General features: G+C 36.1%; 2 protein-coding genes across 8 annotated transcripts in view; one reads left to right on the top strand and one right to left on the bottom strand.

The window, feature by feature from the left end:
- Window positions 1–1,631: 1,631 nt before the first annotated feature.
- gpkow (G patch domain and KOW motifs) lies at window positions 1,632–13,815 on the bottom strand. Its single transcript, XM_079638181.1, has 11 exons — window positions 13,537–13,815; window positions 13,226–13,407; window positions 12,105–12,244; window positions 9,393–9,499; window positions 7,066–7,273; window positions 5,860–5,992; window positions 4,728–4,896; window positions 4,525–4,648; window positions 4,233–4,302; window positions 4,048–4,133; window positions 1,632–2,437 (listed from the first exon to the last, which is right to left on the bottom strand). Exons 1-11 carry the CDS (start codon window positions 13,716–13,718, stop codon window positions 2,309–2,311), a joined length of 1,530 nt encoding a protein of 509 aa, XP_079494307.1. The 5' UTR covers window positions 13,719–13,815; the 3' UTR covers window positions 1,632–2,308.
- A 364-nt stretch (window positions 13,816–14,179) lies between these two features.
- The window catches only part of magixb (MAGI family member, X-linked b), a 99,984-nt gene continuing 95,432 nt past the window's right edge, over window positions 14,180–18,731 (top strand). For 6 of the 7 annotated variants that reach the window (XM_079637441.1, XM_079637440.1, XM_079637447.1 and 3 more), the window contains exon 1: window positions 15,299–15,612. In XM_079637441.1, coding sequence (XP_079493567.1) covers window positions 15,530–15,612 — 83 coding nt within the window. In that variant the 5' untranslated portion in view covers window positions 15,299–15,529. Of the gene's footprint in view, window positions 15,058–15,298; window positions 15,613–18,731 lie in introns of those variants that run through there. The other variant, XM_079637442.1, reaches the window with a different exon arrangement.

Below are 18,731 nucleotides of genomic sequence, written 5' to 3'. Positions count from 1 at the left end.
CTCTCCCTATACATTCTTGGTGTAGGCGCTTGTATACCAGGGTGCGCGCACCCTCGGGTGTCTGTGTCGGTCCAAGAGCACGCACGGCGTGTTACAAGGGTCCCCGAAGCGTCTCTTCGACGCAGTAGGAGAGAACTCTACGTAAGAGAACGTACTCGGTTACTAACGTAACCTCGGTTCTCTCTAGGATAGGGAACGAGTACTGCGTCTCAGGCCGTGCGTGCCCACGCTGTGTCGCTTCAAGTGACGAAAATCAGAGTTGAGACAGCTATGCTCATATTTATAGGCCTAGACCACGCCCGTTTCGGCGGGAGGTGACGCAGAGGGCGCGGAGCGTCCTCATTGGTTGGCGTCACTGGCCTCGCATAGGCTGTGCTTTTCTGGCTAAGCAGCCAATGGGCGCGTGATTCGCTCCGCCTTAGGTTGTATGCTACAGAAAAGCGTTTTACATATTTACAAAATTAAGGATTAATTTTTTGGCTTCAATCTCGAAAAAGAATATCTTTCCCGAAGCGTCTCTTCGACGCAGTACTCGTTCCCTCTCCTAGAGAGAACCGAGGTTACGTTAGTAACCGAGTACGTTTTCTACTTCGGGTCGCCCTCTCAGTGTATTTTTTTTTTACAGTCTATGATTTCGCCATGTTGAAATGCCAGCATAATGTTGCTGATGCGAAAAAGACAATGGCAGAATCAGTATCTGTATGGATGAAGCAGCAAAAAAGGTCTGGAGCCAGTAGACAGAAAGAACGACACAAAAAAACAAGTGAAAACATCGGCATGTAAAGAAAAGCTGAAGTAGTGATAACCAAGCTAATGCCACTTTAATATAAAAAAAATACTTATTTTTTTGGTGTATTCATTAATCCTGAAAACATGAAATAATTGTCAGTTATTTCATATGTAAGGCTTGTCAGGATTAAATATATATATATATATAGTATAATAATAATAATACATAAAAATAAAAAAGTTTGCACGTGTTTGTTTTGTATCATATTTTGGTGCATCAATTTTTTATGGCCCATATGGAAATGTGGAGCTCACTCTCGAGGAAAAAAAATATTTTATTCAGACGCCCGAGCAGAAATATGCAATTTGGTGCAGACGATGTTATTTATATGGCCAATAAGTGAGATGAAATTCTGATAGCTTATAATGTATATCAGTGAGATTTTTATTAGAGACTACTTATAAAATGCATATAAATATCAGTTGTCACCCCACAGCCTGGTTTCACAGACAGAACTTGGATTCAGCCTTGTACGTAAAACCGGTGGTGGTATATCCTCTAAAAATATCTAAGATAGATGATGTATAAATCCAGTTTAGTTCAACTTTAGTTTAGCTTTTATGATCAAAGCTCTGCAGTTTCTATTGTGGGGACAAATAATGCAAAGCAATACATTGATGATTGAAAGATTTACAAGTAAACGTTTCTTCTCAAAAGCATGATGTATATTTAATACTTGCATTTTAACATGATTTTTCTATGGATAGTGAAGTAAACCCAATTTGCAAATTCATCTTGAAATATTAATAATATAAAATCTATGCTAAATTAAAAGGCCTTTAAAAAAAAGTATGATTGTGTACAACAGGTTTGTCAGGAAAGTTAATCATGTTGATAATTTAGAGGTCTTAGAAATTCATGTATCAAATAATATGTATGCTTTATATGGTAAAGGATGAGTGATGTTATAGACCAAGATATCAATTCAAAGGCATTTTGAAGGAATTTTAATATTTTATTATAAAAAGATAACATGAGTGAAAATTCTAGGTGGCTTGCGTATAACTTTGTACAAACTGTTAACCTTTTAATAAATTCAGATCTTTACTGGACTAAGAAACGATGCAGAGTTTCAAAAGTTTTTGGATTCTAATTCAATGGCAGTGAGATATTTAATTACATTGGGCCAAAATTAAATTTCACGTTCTTCCCAGATCAGCAGCAGACACAAACATTGATGCTACAATGGCTGACCTGTGTAAATGTTCATTATCACTATACAGAGAGGAAAATGTCACTTTTTGTCATTGATCCCGCTCACATTTCTAAGCACAACACAAAATATGCAAAATATTTTTCCGCAACAACAGACTCTTACTAACAAGATATTATGTTGCTTTAAGATCACGTGTCTTATTCAGATGCATTTAAAAATACAACACAACTAGTAAAATAAATTAAGTCTTGGTTGTATTAAAAATGTAATGTATCTGATACGTTGGTCTCTAGGAATTAAGGGAAGCCAATCAAAACAGGGTTGGGATGATGAAAGGTGTGTCGTATCATCCGATTGGTTTCTCAGTGTTCTGTTCCGCCCACATAATGACAGATGGCGTCATAGTCGAGAGTGAACAGCTGCTCCTCGTAACGGTCCAGCTGAACCATGGCTCGACACTTCTCTCGGTCTCGCTTCAGGATGCGGCCCACCTGCAAGATAAGGCATTATGATTCTACAGCAGAAATACATGGATAGAAGTAAATGACAAATTATGAAAGACTTATAGGAGTGACAAAATGTGTGGACCAAAGATACATATCAAATAAGGATAATAACTTATGGGCTCTGTACCAAATTCTTGTGAGCTGCCTCGTAGACTACTTAGGCAGCTACTTTCTAGGGCATGTTAGCATGATGCTAAGGAAACACTTCAAAAGTGTTTCTGAGTTTTCAGGCCTACGCACCTCATTTGGACAGTTAAGGCGCGGTGAGTTCCTGACTATTTTTCAGCATGATGCTAAGCTAATGACAACACGAAGGACAAACATATATACTAGGGCTGTGAAACTGTTTACATAATATATATGTGTGTGTATATAATTATTTTGTATATATAAATACACACACATGCATGTATATATTTAAGAAAAATGTGTTATTTATATATAATATGTGACCCTGGACCACAAAACCAGTCACAAGTCGCACGGGTATATTTGTGGCAATAGCCAAAAATACATTGTATGGGTCAAAATGATTGATGTTTCTTTTATGCCAAAAATCATTAGGATATTAAGTAAAGATCATGCTCCAAGAAGATATTTTGTAAATTTCCTACCGTAAATGTATAAAACATTTATTTTTGTGATTGAATGCAGCACAATCGTGAACATAAATGGACAACTTTAAAGGAGATTTTCTCAATGTTTCGATATTTTTGCACCCTCAGATTCCAGATTTTAAAATGGTTGCATCTCGGCCAAATATTGTCCTATTCTAACAAACCATACATCATTTATTTATTCAGCTTTCAGCTGATGTATAAATCTCAATTTCAAAAAATTTACCCATGTGACTGGTTTTGTGGTCCAGGGTCACATATAAATTATATATAAATATATGCATGCAAATATTTCCTAAATATATACATGCATGTGTGTGTATTTATATATAAAAATAAGTACACACAGTACACACACACACACATATATTATGTAAACACAAACGTTTATTTTGGATGCGACTAATCGCGATTAATCGTTTCACAGCCCTAAATGGTATGCACAAATATTTTAATTTTAATTAGGTTACCAATTTTGACTCATTTTAGCAGTGAATAAAACTAAACTAAAATCCATCTCGCTGTGCATTCTGGGATTCCCTCATCTGTGATAAATGCCAAGCAGCCTGCCTTTGGACCAAATGAGGTATAAGCAGAGCTTTTTTTGTATTATTTATATACAGTTATTATTTATTCATATTTTGAATTAGCTTTTATTTTTATATTTTGTGTTTATTTAGCTTTATTTAGATTTTTATTTTAGGTTTTGTAATTTAAACTAAAACTAAACATGTATTTTATTTAAATAACCTGCCTAATTTTTATTTGATTAAGTTTTGCTATTTCACGTAATATTTATATACAATTTTTGCTTTACTTCAATAAATTACAATTATTTTAATAGTTTTACTTCATAACACCACTGGGTATTATCAACATTATTCTGTGTGTAACACCTTGAAGAAGTGTCTACAATGTTGTCCAAGTAGGCGGCCCACTAGGATTTGGAAAACAGAGCAAACAAGTGAATCCATATACCTGTCCTCTGTGTTCTCCCAGAACCACCATAACGTAGTCCGAGTCGTTCTTGGGTACAATGGTCTCCAGCATTTTCTGTCTAATATCTGAAACAGACGAATTATTAAAACTTAAAACCAGTTATTAGACCAAAGTCTCTCTGTTAAAATGCCTCTTATAATGGTCAAGGTGAAAGTGTATCGTACCGTCCAGCAGCCTGTTGTCCTCTGTACGACACACACAAGTGTGGGGCGTCACGACATCCTCGACTCTCATCTAAACACACAAAACATAAAAAAATTTACTTCAATTTATACTAATATATTATGGCTTCATAATATCTTAATTATGGATAATCTGAAAAAGCGCATTCTGTTCAGTGTATTTATGAAAACAAGAACGCATCCTGTGTGTTTCCCTCCTAAAACACCAATACAGACACTTCCATATCTCTCAGACTGTACTAAACAAACCAGACTCACAACACTGGTCAAGTACCTTAGAGTTGTAGTATTTGCCTCCTTTGAATGCTTTATCTATGAATCGCACACGGAGGTCCCGTTGGAGCCATGAGGGGGCCGGTGGAGAGGGACGCGACTCTTTAGCCGGGGGAGGCTTCTCTCTGGCAGGAACAGGAAGTGCACACACATAAATATAGATTCAATAATACACATGTAAGTGTTCTTGAGTGCCTGTCTTACCGGTCTGCACTCGACTCTCTGTGTTTCCTTTTCTTCTGATCTTTCTCTCGGTCTCGATCTCTATCTGTCTTTCCCCTCTCATCTTTGCCGTTTAACTTCTGCTCTCGTTCCCTCTGCTGTTCCCGCTCTTTTTCTCTCTCTTTGTCCTTGTGTGCTTTACTAAGACGACCTGGGAGACAGAAAAAAAAAAAGATTAATTCAATGTTATTGGGCACTTACAATGGAAGTAAACAATTGAGGAAATGCGAAGCTCATCATTTTATAAAAGCACTTGCATTTATTTATTTTTTCTGTAAAACTATTTGAGCTATAAAGCTTTTTTATAGCCGTTTTAGAGATTAAGGGTTTGCTGCATTTTTAATGCTGAAATCATTGTTTATGTCTTGTGGCTATAATTTTTAAACAGTGAGTATTTTAATGTTTATGAATTGGTTTCATTCCCTTCCATTGTCAGTGCCTAAGAGTTTTTCTTTCTTTTTTTTTTGAGAAAAGAAAGGGCAAGTGGACATTCATAGACAACTAATAGTCTTTTTTAAAAGCATAAAAAACAATGTTTACCATTTTAAAATTATGAAACCGGTTTCACGTGTGCAATTCTGCTTGTGAGAATCTCAGACCACACAGCTTCTGATTACAGAAAAATAAAGACTTGCTGATGATGTTTTGGGTTTAAACGCTTGCACTCAAACGGCTTGTTTTCCCACAAGCTCAAATTGCACTTTACACAGTCAAGCCAGTTCTTCAGTCTGTATTATTCTCAACTGTTGAAACTAAGTTAAGCACAATTCATAAGTGCACATTAAAATAATATGAACTAATAATATCAGAGCTCACGTTCACAATCTACATTATTTCCCACACATTCAGTTTCACTAGAAACATTCACATTCTGGAAGTTAAATGTGTTGTGAATGAATAGTCTTCTTTATACGTCTTTAAAAGAATATTCAATGGAAAATAACAGATGGAGAAGCACCAGAATTACCCAGAATAACAGAATCAGGACCAACATTTTGGATTTGTATGTAGAATAACTGGAAAACAGGCCAGAAATATTACATCCGCTAATTCAAAGCAGTTTGACAGTGTTGAAGTTGTCAAACAACAGATATAGATGTAAGAGCAAACTCACTGAGGTCTTTGCTGTATTTGTCGTATTCCTTGCGAGTGACTAGTTTTAAAGAGTGCTGACTGATGGTTACGGTCTTGCCGCCGATGGCAAGTTTGACTACAACTCTGGCGTTATCTGGATCCACTCCCTCGACCTGTCAAAGAGACGGTTTGAGAACAAGAAAAGGAGACAAAATGAGCAAAAAAAATAAGAAAAACCGACAGGGAGAAAATCAAGAAGAAATGTCACTCAGACTATTATATTCTAGTTAAAAAATTACATTATTTTTTGCATTTCATATTTATTTTATTCAAGCACATGTGGATAAGTAGCTATAAACAGGCCCAGATTATGACCACAAGGGCCCCCTTAATAGTAGCCTATTGTGGTGCCATACCATTTTATACTACAGGAATAAATAGCTTTTTTTTTTAAATCATATCTCCAACACACAGAGATACAATGTATTATGTGTATATATGTATATATATACAAATATGCACAAATATTCCAGGCTACAACGTATTAATACCATATATGCAGCATTTGTAATTATTACCGTTGTGTGCAGTTTCTCTCGACACTTCAGTTTACATGGTCGGATCTATTCAATCTGGTTTCAACTAGGATATAAATGCCCTGGATATAAAATCTCATACTTTTCTTAGATCACTAATATTTAAGTCCCCCTGTAGTTACAGTAATAATTTAATTCCTTAAAACTCATCTCTGATCACCAAAATGACATATTTAAGTTTCATATATAAGTTTTTTCCTTATGTTACTCTACTACACCCTTGCCTTATTTAGTATATGCGGTTCTATGAATATGCTAATTAGCCCCGCCTCCACTCAGATCCACTCGTTGACGTGATATAGTTTGTGAGGTCAGAAACCCCAGCGATTTCAAACCGTGTTTTTGAGACTGCCTTTGGTTCACTGCAGAGAAAATACTCAGCAATGGTGTTGACTTATGAATTTGCACATGGTTTGTCTTAAAGCATATTAAAAACACCACATAGACATATAAACAACATTGAAAACTTGATTTTCCCACAGAGGGACTTCCCATTAGGGATCTAATATCTTAAAAGCATAATATATACTTGCTGGCTCACAAAATACCTTGAAGTGCTGCATCTTATGCAATTCCAACTTCGTGTGTCAGTACACAGGTTCTCCATTACTGTCACAGAAGTGAATACGGATGAAGTAAAGTCCACTCACCTTCCCGTACAGGTCTTTATGCGCTCCTGCTACAACCTGCACACATCCTCCAGGCCCCAGAACCAGCACCTCCTCTTCTTTCCCCCTCTCATCACCGGGTTTAGGGGGTCTCTTGGGGACGCCGGGCTCCAGGTCTCTGATGGCTGAGCGATCAGCACCCAAACCCAGTCCTTTAGGCCTCAACTGATGCTCTATAGGCTTCACATCTCTAACAGGAAATAAAAGAAACTAAATCATTAAAAAAGGAGCAACTAGGACATTTTAATAAACCACAAGCTAACAGAATCTCCATCACGTGCACGCTAGCATCCCGCCCCTCATAAAGAGCAGCCTGTGTGTTTCCATGTCCATACAAGTGGACAGATGGGCCCGTAAGCACAAAAGATTAAAAAGTCTGCGGCCAGTCCGCGCCAAAGATTCCCTCAGCCGGTCTGAAATAATTCTTCATTGCATTTGACATAAAATCATAATCTCGCGTCATTAATGTCTCCAACTGGGACAATAATCCCAACACAAGGAAACACGAGCGGAAAAGACTTGCAGAGAGCCAAACATCACGTGCGTTAGAAAGCGCTTATTGCTCAAAACAGTGATGAAACTATTAAGATACTGCAGAGGTCAAAGATGAAACATGCTAAAGCAGAAAAGCTATTTGAGGCCTTTCGAACACATGGACAATGTATGGACGTATGGCTGTAGATAATATTTCATTATTTTAAAGAGGATAAACTGTCAACTTTAAAAAACAAACAAATAACCACAAGTGTAGATGAACAGGCATATATAAAAATTAATCTTTAAAATGAGACATTGAGACTACAAAAATTATATACTGTATATATATATACATAAATACATACAGTATACACATACAATTAGGGATGAATGAGTACTCAATCACCTAGGCTATAATTGATCATTATTATTATTTTTTTTAAATAATTGTGTTGATTTTTCAGCTTTAAAACATTTAATTAATAATATTAGGATGGCCATTATGGTACATTGCGCTGTACTTTTGAATATAAGATTTTCAAGAACATCTGATAAGTTTTTAAATATTAGGAGAAGATCCATCAACATGTACCTTTTGTCAAAATCCTTTCTGACTGATGGATATTTTATTAGCTTGTGCTGGGTTTAACCCTCTGATAAATCTTCGAAGAAATTTGAAAGTTAAACCAAAATATACCAAAAATAGATTTAAAAAAACTGATATAGTTTTACAATAAACTTTTCTCACCATAAAAAAAAAGTCACAGAAGCTGGCATGGAAATTAATAATGAGACTAACATCTGAATATGCTGAGTGTCAAGGGCACATATTCATTTTTTTAATTGAAAAACAAAAACACTTTAGTCGAAACTGTGGCCTACATAGCGGCACACACTGAGCTGTGGTGCTCAAATGGGAGAAACGGGTTACATTTTTCTACTCCCTCCCACTCGTTTTAATTACTTTAAAGGGGTGGTAAAATGCCATTTTCACAAGATGTAAAATACATTTCTGATGTCCCCAGAAGTGTGTATGTGAAGTTTTAGCACAAAATACCCCACAGATATTTTTATATAGCATGTTAAAGTTTTCACTTTTTGAGGATTTGCAAAAACGCACCGATTTGTGTCTGGCTCTTTAAATGCAAATGAGCTGCTGCAGAGGGCGGGGTTTCAAGAGCTCATGTGTGTGTTAGCAGCTGCTATTACCTCATGCAGACACACTAAAATGACAGAAACTGTTCTGTCTTTAATGTCAAAACGGAGTCAGACAAAGATGGAGAGACAACATGTAGAATGCAACAGGACGTCTCTGAAAGGTTAGTTGATGAATTTATGTTGCTGATGTGGCGTTAACTATCTTCAATTAGCATATTCTGTCATGGTAATCTATAAATCGCTCGTATAGGAACTGTTGTGAGATGCACACAGAGTGACTTTCGATTGCATGTGAAAAGATGGATGCTAAAGTTTGAGCTGACTCACTTCTGTGACAAAATACTATACAAATATTACAAATACAAATATTTGACTTGTTCCCTCAACTGCGTGTTCCCGGGGGCGGGGTTTATGTACATTTTAGACTTGCTGATGTCACTAAACCCGGAGGAATGTCGTGTAGTCCCTACCAGCCGTTTGTTGTAGTCCTTAAAAAAACGATTTCTTTAAAAGCAAATATCTCCCTTTGCTTTGAACTTTGAGCGTTGTAACTTTGCAGATGTTGTTTATGCTCAAACAGCAACATTACACACTAACTAAAGTTGGAAAAGTGAAATCATACTTTACCACCCCTTTAATTACAATTGATTGAGATAAAAAAAAGTGGTGCTTACTGTTTAAATGTGCGTCCAATTCCCTCTCCTTGCTTCCAGCCCATTCCCTTCAGCATGGCCAACCCATAAGCCTCCACAGGAACAAGTTCATAGTCGGCCTCTGTGGACTGAATCAGAACGAATCGGATCAATATTCGATACACATCTCAAACATCTCCACAGAGAAATCAAGCACAAGCCAACACGTACAGACTTACAAAGCAACCAAAAACACATTCAGATACTAATTAGAAACACACACCTCAACCTACAGAGAAGCTGATAATTAGATGAAATATTACAGCTTTTTTTTTTACACAGTGGAATAAACAAGCTCTTTGACAGGCAGAGTAGAATTCACTCATAATGACTCTGAGCCGTAGCTGGCGCTCTTCACAACAATCTACAAGTGATGGACTTGCACTGCAGGAGGAAATGACACTGGAGGTGTGTGTAAGAAAGAGAGAGAGAGGTTTATGCAGAGTAAGCTGTTTGGATGCAGCAGGAGAGTTCTTCATCACTCATTTCATTAGGACACACCCTTATACTACACACACACACACACACACAGTGTAAATGTAACAAGAACACTGCGTGAGCAATGACCTTGAACTGGCCTTTGCTGACACCACATTTGGCACCAGTACTGGACAACAGCTCGAGCGGCAGAACATACACTCATAGAGCACTAATGAGTTTTAATAAAATACACTTCACAAATCAACAGCTACGATTGCATTAGAAATACTCAGCATGTTCAAACACTGATATGGCCCGGATTTGCAATTAAAACTGAGAGAGATCTTTATCTGTATACAGAATACAACGTTGTGCAGTACCAATAATAGCCATATCTCCTTTAAACAGTTAGCTTGCATGATGGGATTTTTTTTCTGAAGTAATTTTTTTTTAATTTTGAGACTGAGATTCGCTCTGAGCTCGCGCTGTGGTATGTTTTGAGCAGAGCTGAGAAATCCACCGTTCAAATGAGCAGCTCTGTTTGGTTTAGCCGTTTAATGTTTCTCATACGCAACAGAAATGGCAGCTCTTTTCAGTCATTGGCACCAGTGCGGCGGTCTGCAACACGCATGCGTAGCATCATTTGCTTAATGCATAAACATATCGAAACAACCTTCTGTTACAATTTTATCGAGAAAACATATTGCGATAATTATCATTAACGTTTAATAGGGGTGTAATGATACCCTCATGTCACGATCTGATACATATCACAATACGATATTATTGCGATACTCCAAGACATATGATTTTATCAAGTTTAACAAAAAAATTAACGTTGATTAAAATGCTAATTTTGGTATTACTTTGTGGGTGGAAATGAATAGGCTTGGACTAGTGCAGTAACCCAATGCACAAGACAATGGTGACACCAGAATCAAAAATATTCATGATTCTGAAGCTGAAAATACTGAATTATTTTAGACGAATATGCTGTCACTGTCACTGAATAGATATATTTAAAATAATGAAGGTCTTTTTACTGATTAACATAAGACATTTGGCATTTGTCAGGACCCACAAATATTCCCCCATTGCATTATTATACATTATATTCAACATTATACATAGCAGCTTAATGTAGTACTGACACTAAAACTTAAAAAAAAAAATATTTGGGGGGTGAACTATACACAATAAATATTGTCACTATCCACAATACATATTGTTGCATTTTTGTATTGCACATTGTGACACAATATATTGTTACACCCCTTAATCGCTTAATAATATTTCCCATTATTACAGTTTTTACTGTATTTCTGATTAAATAAATGCGGCCTAAGAGATGAGAGACTTCTGGAAACAAAAAAATTTTAGATAAAAAAAATCTTACCCACCCCGATTTTAAATGATAGACTATCGACAAAATATATTAACTTACCGGTATTCTCTTAAGAAACCAGTTTTGCCTGTTAATCATAACCAAATCGCTTATAGCATTAGTCATTGTTTTAGCAAACTCAGCACAGTTTTAGCTCCATTTTGTTTAGGTAGACAAACTGTACCAAAATACAAAAGGAGAAAACCACTAAATACTACAAACTATTTTGTAAACCATTAATGCAATTAGAATTTCTCAACTTGCAGTATTTACAGAATTTTAACTGTATGATTGTGACTCACTAATGCTACATTCATTAGACTTGAGTGCACACGACAGTCTCGTTCTGTGGTAGAACTCATTCTATAAGGACAGATTCATCCAGCTTTACAAGATTTTTCCATTTAATTCAATAGCATTGCTATGATGAATTTGACACTAAAATGTATCCTTAGTGCAGGATTCTCAGGAGGAGATAAAGTATTTGCAAACGCGTTAGAGTCTTTAATAATTTAAAGGGACCGTTCACCCAAAAATGAACATTCTGTCATCATTTACTCGCCCTAAAGTAGTTCCAAACCTGCATGAATTTCTTTCTTCTGCTGAACACAAGAAGATATTTTGAAGAATATGGGTAATCAAAACAGTTGATGGACCCCATTGAAGCTCATCAACTGTTTGGTTTCCCATATTCAAAATAACTTATTTTTTCTTCAAAAGTTCATTTTTGGGTGAACTATCCTTGTAATAATGTGTAACGCACCATTATGAGAACCATCATTCATTGCTGAATCTGAAAACAATAAAGGGGCTCAACTTTGGATAAAGCAGGTTTGGTAAAACAGTTCCTCCCTCCAAAAAAAAATGTTTTGTATCCATCAAGGACTTACCGACTCTGGTCTCATGTCCACGTTGACTTTGTCACCATCCTCAAAGCCCTCGGGAGCCTGGTTCTGCATGAGAATAGGAATGGCAAGGTTCGGATCCGACTGTGGTCCGTTCTTCCATCTCTCCTGGTGTTTTTGAGACTCTGTAGTAGTTGACATTCAAACAGAACTACTTTAATACATTATTCTTCACTTAGTAAATGCTTTCGCTTTTAACCACGTTCAACCATTAGTTGAACATAAAAGTGTTTTGACACACTTAAGTAGTACTTTAGTACTTCTTAAATGTAATTTCATATGTACTTCTATTGTCTTTGAAATAGTTGAAATGTACTGCTAAACGACGTACTGACAAGCATTTATTGTAAACTAAAATACGCTTTAATGTCATTTCTATTGAAACTTGTATGTTGTGCATTTAAACGTATTTGCAATTTAGTACATTTAAAAGGTTACCTTTTAAATGAAATAATAAATACAGTTAAATTATAATAAAGTACTTTTTGTTTAGTCAAGTCAACACATCAATATAAATGTAGCCTACTTCTTTAAAACATGTCAAAATATTATGAAAACAATGATCTAAAAGTGTAGGCTACTTAAGTGTATTAAGAAACAGTCATGAAAGTGCACTCTCTTTCAGTACACTTAAGTGGCATTTTATTAATATATCTGCAAGTACAGTATTTTTTGTATTATTAAACTTGTTTAAGATGAGATACAGAAGTACAACCGCACATTCAATACAATTAAGCACAGTGCTTTTTTTCACATGGGAAATCCTTAAGATTTATTACAATAATCTGAAACTGTAGGGTAAATTTGGCATCTCGCAAGTAAACAAACAAGGTTGTGTTTTGAAATCTAGTTAGCGACTTGGACAGCCTTTTAGGCCATCATATTCAACTTTTTGCAGTACTGTGTCAACATTTTGTAAACACTAAATTATTAAAATATTAATTTACAAATATACTGACGTGGTATTCTAGTCTAAATGCCATGAATCATGTAACTTACGTTTGGTAATATTATATGTTTGGGTGCCCAAAACGCTTCCATAAAGGCGTCTCACTAGGTTTTAAAACACGTTCAAACCCAACTGAACGAATAACATAGCAACACACCTTCGATGAGTTCTTTGACGGCTTGAGTCTCCACCGTGTCCTGCACCTCCCGGGACGGGTCTTTGGGCTTCGCAATTTGGTCATCGCTGCTCTTTTCCCCTCGCTCAGCATCCTGTCGGTACCACCGGTTCTTGTGGATCAACGGGATAATAAGCTCCTTCGGTTTCTCCACCGGTTTGGTTCTGTAGATGCAACAGACATAAACAAGTTGAAGCACAATGAAAGATAAAACGTTAAACAATCAACATTATAACGTTACTGCTTTTATTTGAACTATTTGCTAACCTAGCTAACGTTAGCATTCAACTCACCCTTTTAGTTCTTTCCCTTCGACTTCAACTAAAAAATCTCGCTCTTCCGCTTTCCCGGGTTTGGGCCTGCTCAATGTTTTACTAAAACCGAAAGATATTGGAGCAGATTTTTTGCCTCCATCATCTTGGCCAATATTAATCTTCAGTGATTGACGCTCCTGTTGCCACTCCGGCGACGCCATGTTTGTTGTGTGTTGTAATCGCTGGTAAATGTAGTTTTATTGTGCAAACATCTCTATACCCGGAAAGGTTCAAAAGACTACAATTCCCATAATGCGACACGGTACTAACGACTTTATCTCTTCTTTCTAATGTTTTAAATATAGAGTGAAAATTGTGTCTAAAATTGTAAACGCACAAATAACTGTTATTTTAATTATTTTGTTAGTAATATATTATTATATTAATAATGAATTAGTTCTACCTGGTTCAACTCACCTTGCAGTGACCCCAGTGGAATTTGGGGTTAAATTAGCGTTGAAAATATAAAGCCAAGCATTTTTAGTAGGCTACAAATTATTAAACCTTTTTTTTTTGCGTCTACTGTGATCAAAATGTTGCAATAAAAAACAATATACACAGGAGTTATGCAAGCTTAAAAGCACATAAAATGTTTAAAATTAATGTATTGTTTATATTTTGCACGCAAAGTCTGGGCGTAGGTTTGTAAAAAGTGCCTCAGTGATTAATTAACGTGTATTTTAATAATAAATAATAATATAATATATATAAAAAAATACCCATTCATCTTCGACTTTCTACCAAATCATATGCCCATCAATGACTATTTTTATTTATTCAGACAGAGCCCTACTGGAAAAATAAAAAATTCATCTTAAACCAGCCTAAGATTGTTTGCTGGTCTTAGCTGGTTTATGTCGGTTTAGATAAAGGACATGCAGTTCCCAAAGTCCATCTGAAACCAGCAAACAGAGCAATCTGACCAATCTCAGAGACAAACCATCTTACCTTGGTTTAAGCTTCTTTTTTTCTTTTTCTTTTTTTAGCAGGGAGAGTGTGGTAAAATTGAAATGCCCATCCACACTTTCCCAACTCACCTATTATCTCAATCCTAACATTTCACCTGTCCGCATTCCCTCCCTTGACCTATCACGCTTTTAACAAAACCTGCAAACTACCTGGTTCGTTTATGCAAGGGGCGGATCTTCCCCTTATATCTTTCCCTCCCCTCAGCGCCTCCAATATCGCTTCTTACTCTTATTACAGTGTTCTTTCCTTATTGCCTGCGCCTGGGAATATCGAAGCGTGCGCTAGATGCGATCTGGACCGGTGACACGCATCGCTTCCCGCAGCAATGCCTTCACGGACATCCGTGACACTGTCCTCCAGTTCCTAATCGATACTGTCGCCGTGTTCTGCTTATTGAGCGATGCGAGGAGCCAGACTCAGCATAACCGCTGCAATGTAACCGATCAGCGCATTTATCCAGAAAGTCATAACAATTACGCGGGTTAAAAAGCCTCGGGACACACGATGAGGATGAGAAAGATAACCATGAAGGTAAGATTTGGGCTCTGCCATCGATTCTAAGTGGACGTGTTGCTGTGTGAAAAATGAAAATCACTCTTGTTGCTGCTAATACAAAGAACATTCAAAAAAGCTATTCAGTTTGTTTGGGACATAAGTTATCATTGGCCCAAAAGCCACAATCCAATGACAGTGTCTGTTGTTTTGGAGTGTCTACAACCAAGTGCAAACGTGCTGTCCGATCCGATGTGCGTTTTTTTTTTTTTTTTTTTTTACCCTGTTTTTTTTCCTCGCGGATCATCACTGGTCCCGTTCCCAGCTGAACACACACTGTCCACTACGCGTCTGGCGCGCGCGTCTCATCTGCGTGCAGATAGTGTTCTCTGTAGAAAACAGACGTTTAGAAGTCGTATAAAGTTACAAATCTCGCAGCATCCTTCCGAATAATTAACATTTAGGAATTCTTTTTAGGAATTTGACCGTCGGGGTCAAATCTAGTTTATCAATGTATATAGACGCGTTTAAACGGATGATCTTTGACCGGCTGAATTGTTTGAAGAGAATGTGTGTGTGTCAGCGACAGTGCAGGTGAGTGTGTTTTCTGCTAAATATCCGTGTTGAAGAAATGTTTGGACTGTAAATGTGGGTGTGGGAGACACTAGACAGAGAGATAGCCTACGTTGAGTGTGTGGTTGTCAACAGCTTATGCTACATAGTAGGTAGTTCTATCTATCTATCTATCTATCTATCTATCTATCTATCTATCTATCTATCTATCTATCTATCTATCTATCTATCTATCTATCTATCTATCTATCTATCTATCTATCTATCTATCTATCTATCAATCTATCAAGACTTATTTTTAAATTTCAGGCTGTCTAGAAATTCAGTTTCAACTTGACAAAATGTTCCTTTTTATCTTTAAATAAGTACTTTATGAAGTAGGCTATACAAGTATTTTGTACAATTTTGCAAATGTATTCATAGATAAGTGTTGACTTATGATCTGACTTAATATACAATGAATTGATGTATTTGTTTGTTTGTAAATAATACATCAATATTATCAATAAATGATTATTTATTGTTTCAAATGAATGACAATTTAGCATACACATTACTTTAATCATACACATATTAATTTGATTTCAACTGAAATTGAAATATATATACTGTATAGTAGCTTACTGTATATATAGTATGTAATACATGAATCCGATTAATCATAAAAATAAACAAAAATATTATTATATAAACCATTTATATACTTAACAAATAACTGTTATTTATATAATTAAATGTTAATATAATGTGTGTATGCATATATATATATATATATATATATATATATATATATATATATATATATATATATATATATACATGTATTTTATTATTTATTATTTGTAATTTATTTGTTAATATACTTATTAGTATACTTATCATCTGCACATTAAGATGAAACCAGATATGCATATTGCCAGATGGCAGATATTTATTTTTTCATCATGTCATCACCTCGATGCTTGTCTTTGCATTTCATCAGGTTTGAACAACTCTTGAAATCATGTATGTGTGAATATGTTTATGTAACTTAAAATCATTTATGTGACTCGTGTATTCGTGTACTGTAAGAAACAGGCAGAGAGACGCTGGAGTTCTTGCGGTGTGTGTTTGGGTGTGTCTGTCCTCATCTGGTTCTGAAAAAAATGAATGTTGTGACCCAGACTTCACAACAGTGCATTGCTGTAGGCTCAGGGAGCAGTCAAGGTTATCCTACAGTTATGAATCATTCATTAATATGAGAAAGAGACAGGGAGGAAGAGAGAGAAGTCTGAAGAAAGCAACAATTGCAATATTCCGCATCCCGAATCACTGAGAAACACTCAGTTCACACTCCAGGGTGTGTGTGTGTGTGTGTGTGTGTACATATGGTCGTGTGTGTGCCAACTCTATAGCCTCCCACTCACCCTCTCAATTTCAGCTAAATTACCAATCCAACTTCAACCAATTACTTATAATCATCTTATTGAAGCTGTCTGAATGTTGCTTGGTTTGAGTTCATCTGATAGCTGAGTGTGTTAATGAGACGATTCTGATCCTCTGCGCGGCGCATGTATTGTGTGCGCTTGTTAATTGTGTGATTATATGCACACGCCACACCTCGCTTCATGCATATTCAAGGTGATGTGTCGAAGGCGTGGATGAAGGAGAGAGATATGTGTGGATGCTGCAGTTTACCCTTGCTGTGTAGGATAGCGCTGCAAGACAACTCTGCTTCTTTGACTCACTGTTTGCATTACATGGCCATGACAATCTGCTAATCTGTGTCTCATTCAGTCTCAGATGTCTAATGGAATATCAGTCACATTATGAGCAATTGTGAAGGTCGTTTGTAAAGGAATTGATGTCACACAGTAGAAACTATTAATCCAATAACGACAATTCTGTCATCAGTTTCTAACCCTCATGTTGTTTGACTTTCTTGTTTTCATGAAACAGAAATAGAGAGATTTTTTTGAGATAGTTTAGAGATAGTTTTCATGGTGCTAATTTCCATACAACAAAAGCATGAAGTGACCAGGGGCTGTTATGTTTGGCATGATCTTTTATTAGTTATTAGAAAATACATTTTTAACAAAACTCAGTTAAATCAAAGTCATGTGGTGTGAACAAAATAAATTATTAAATTAAAAATAAAACATTACATTAAATTATAGAGAGGACCCCTTCAGACACTCATAAATGTCAAGGTCTGTAAAGTCTCTTAAAATATTAAATCATATGAACTTTTTATGACAAGATTATAGAAATCTCATGTGGTGCAACTCTTGAAAAATGTTCTTATCTTATGAAGTCATGGTATTTGTATAAAATATACTTTTACTCTGATAAATATATTTTAAATTTAAAAATATATTTAAAGCTTCAGTCTGTAACTTTTTTGGGTCAAAAATGGTAATGCACGACTCTTTTAAGAGCAAAAACGTGTGATCATCCCCTTACGCCCATCACTAAAATGTAAAAACAAAAGATAGTGAAACTAAAGCACTTCTCATGCTGGCGAATGAAGACAGCGGCACAGCATTTAAAGATCATTTCCGATGACAGACTTCACAGAATTTTGGTGCTGATGTGTGAATGGTCTCTTTTTAATAGTAAAAAGCCTCAGTTAGTTGTGTGAACAGCATATTTGTGTATTTACCGGTAAAGTCATTTTGGTAATTGTATGGTAATTTACAGGGATTGCTATGGGAAAGTAGCCCTACTTCGTCATACTCATATTCTAGGCAGAATGTGAGTCTGATACGGCTCCATAGGGCTTTGATTATGAGGCGTGTCTTAACCGAACCAGGAAAAAAAAAACTCTGCACTCAATTGTATAGACCTACAACCTAAAGTGACGTGTGTTGATCGACGCATAGTTGTCAACAGAGCTCAACTGCACGCACGCTGGAAGAAGTAGTAAATTAATGAGTGTAAACGATCTTTGCCGTTGTTGTAAAAATATTTTAAGAATTTAAGTACTTACAAGTACGAATAGGATTTTTGAGAGAAATAAAAAAGGTGTATGTATATACGAACAAGTTCTCCGTTTAGGATTAGATCTCGACATTAAAGCAAATAAATCTTCTCGCATTTGTCGGCCTTGTCTCAACTTTATAACACGGTTGCAACGCGACTTGACTGATAAAAAAAAATGG

The sequence above is a fragment of the Phoxinus phoxinus genome (assembly GCF_949152265.1).
Source record: "Phoxinus phoxinus genome assembly, chromosome: 15".
Lineage (NCBI taxonomy): Eukaryota > Metazoa > Chordata > Actinopteri > Cypriniformes > Leuciscidae > Phoxinus > Phoxinus phoxinus.
The sequence above is the reverse complement of the archived record's forward strand: the minus strand, read 5'-3'. Positions and strand labels throughout refer to the sequence as shown.

Bases quoted from the DNA above. Each gene is read 5' to 3' on its own strand.
- gpkow (XM_079638181.1), bottom strand. From the start codon at position 13,718: ATGGCGTCGCCGGAGTGGCAACAGGAGCGTCAATCACTGAAGATTAAT. The intron at 12,245-13,225 runs GTGTGTTGCTAT...CAACTACTACAG, and splicing joins CGTCAAAGAACTCATCGAAG to AGTCTCAAAAACACCAGGAG. The intron at 2,438-4,047 runs GTATATGGATTC...CTTATCTTGCAG, and splicing joins TGGGAGAACACAGAGGACAG to GTGGGCCGCATCCTGAAGCG.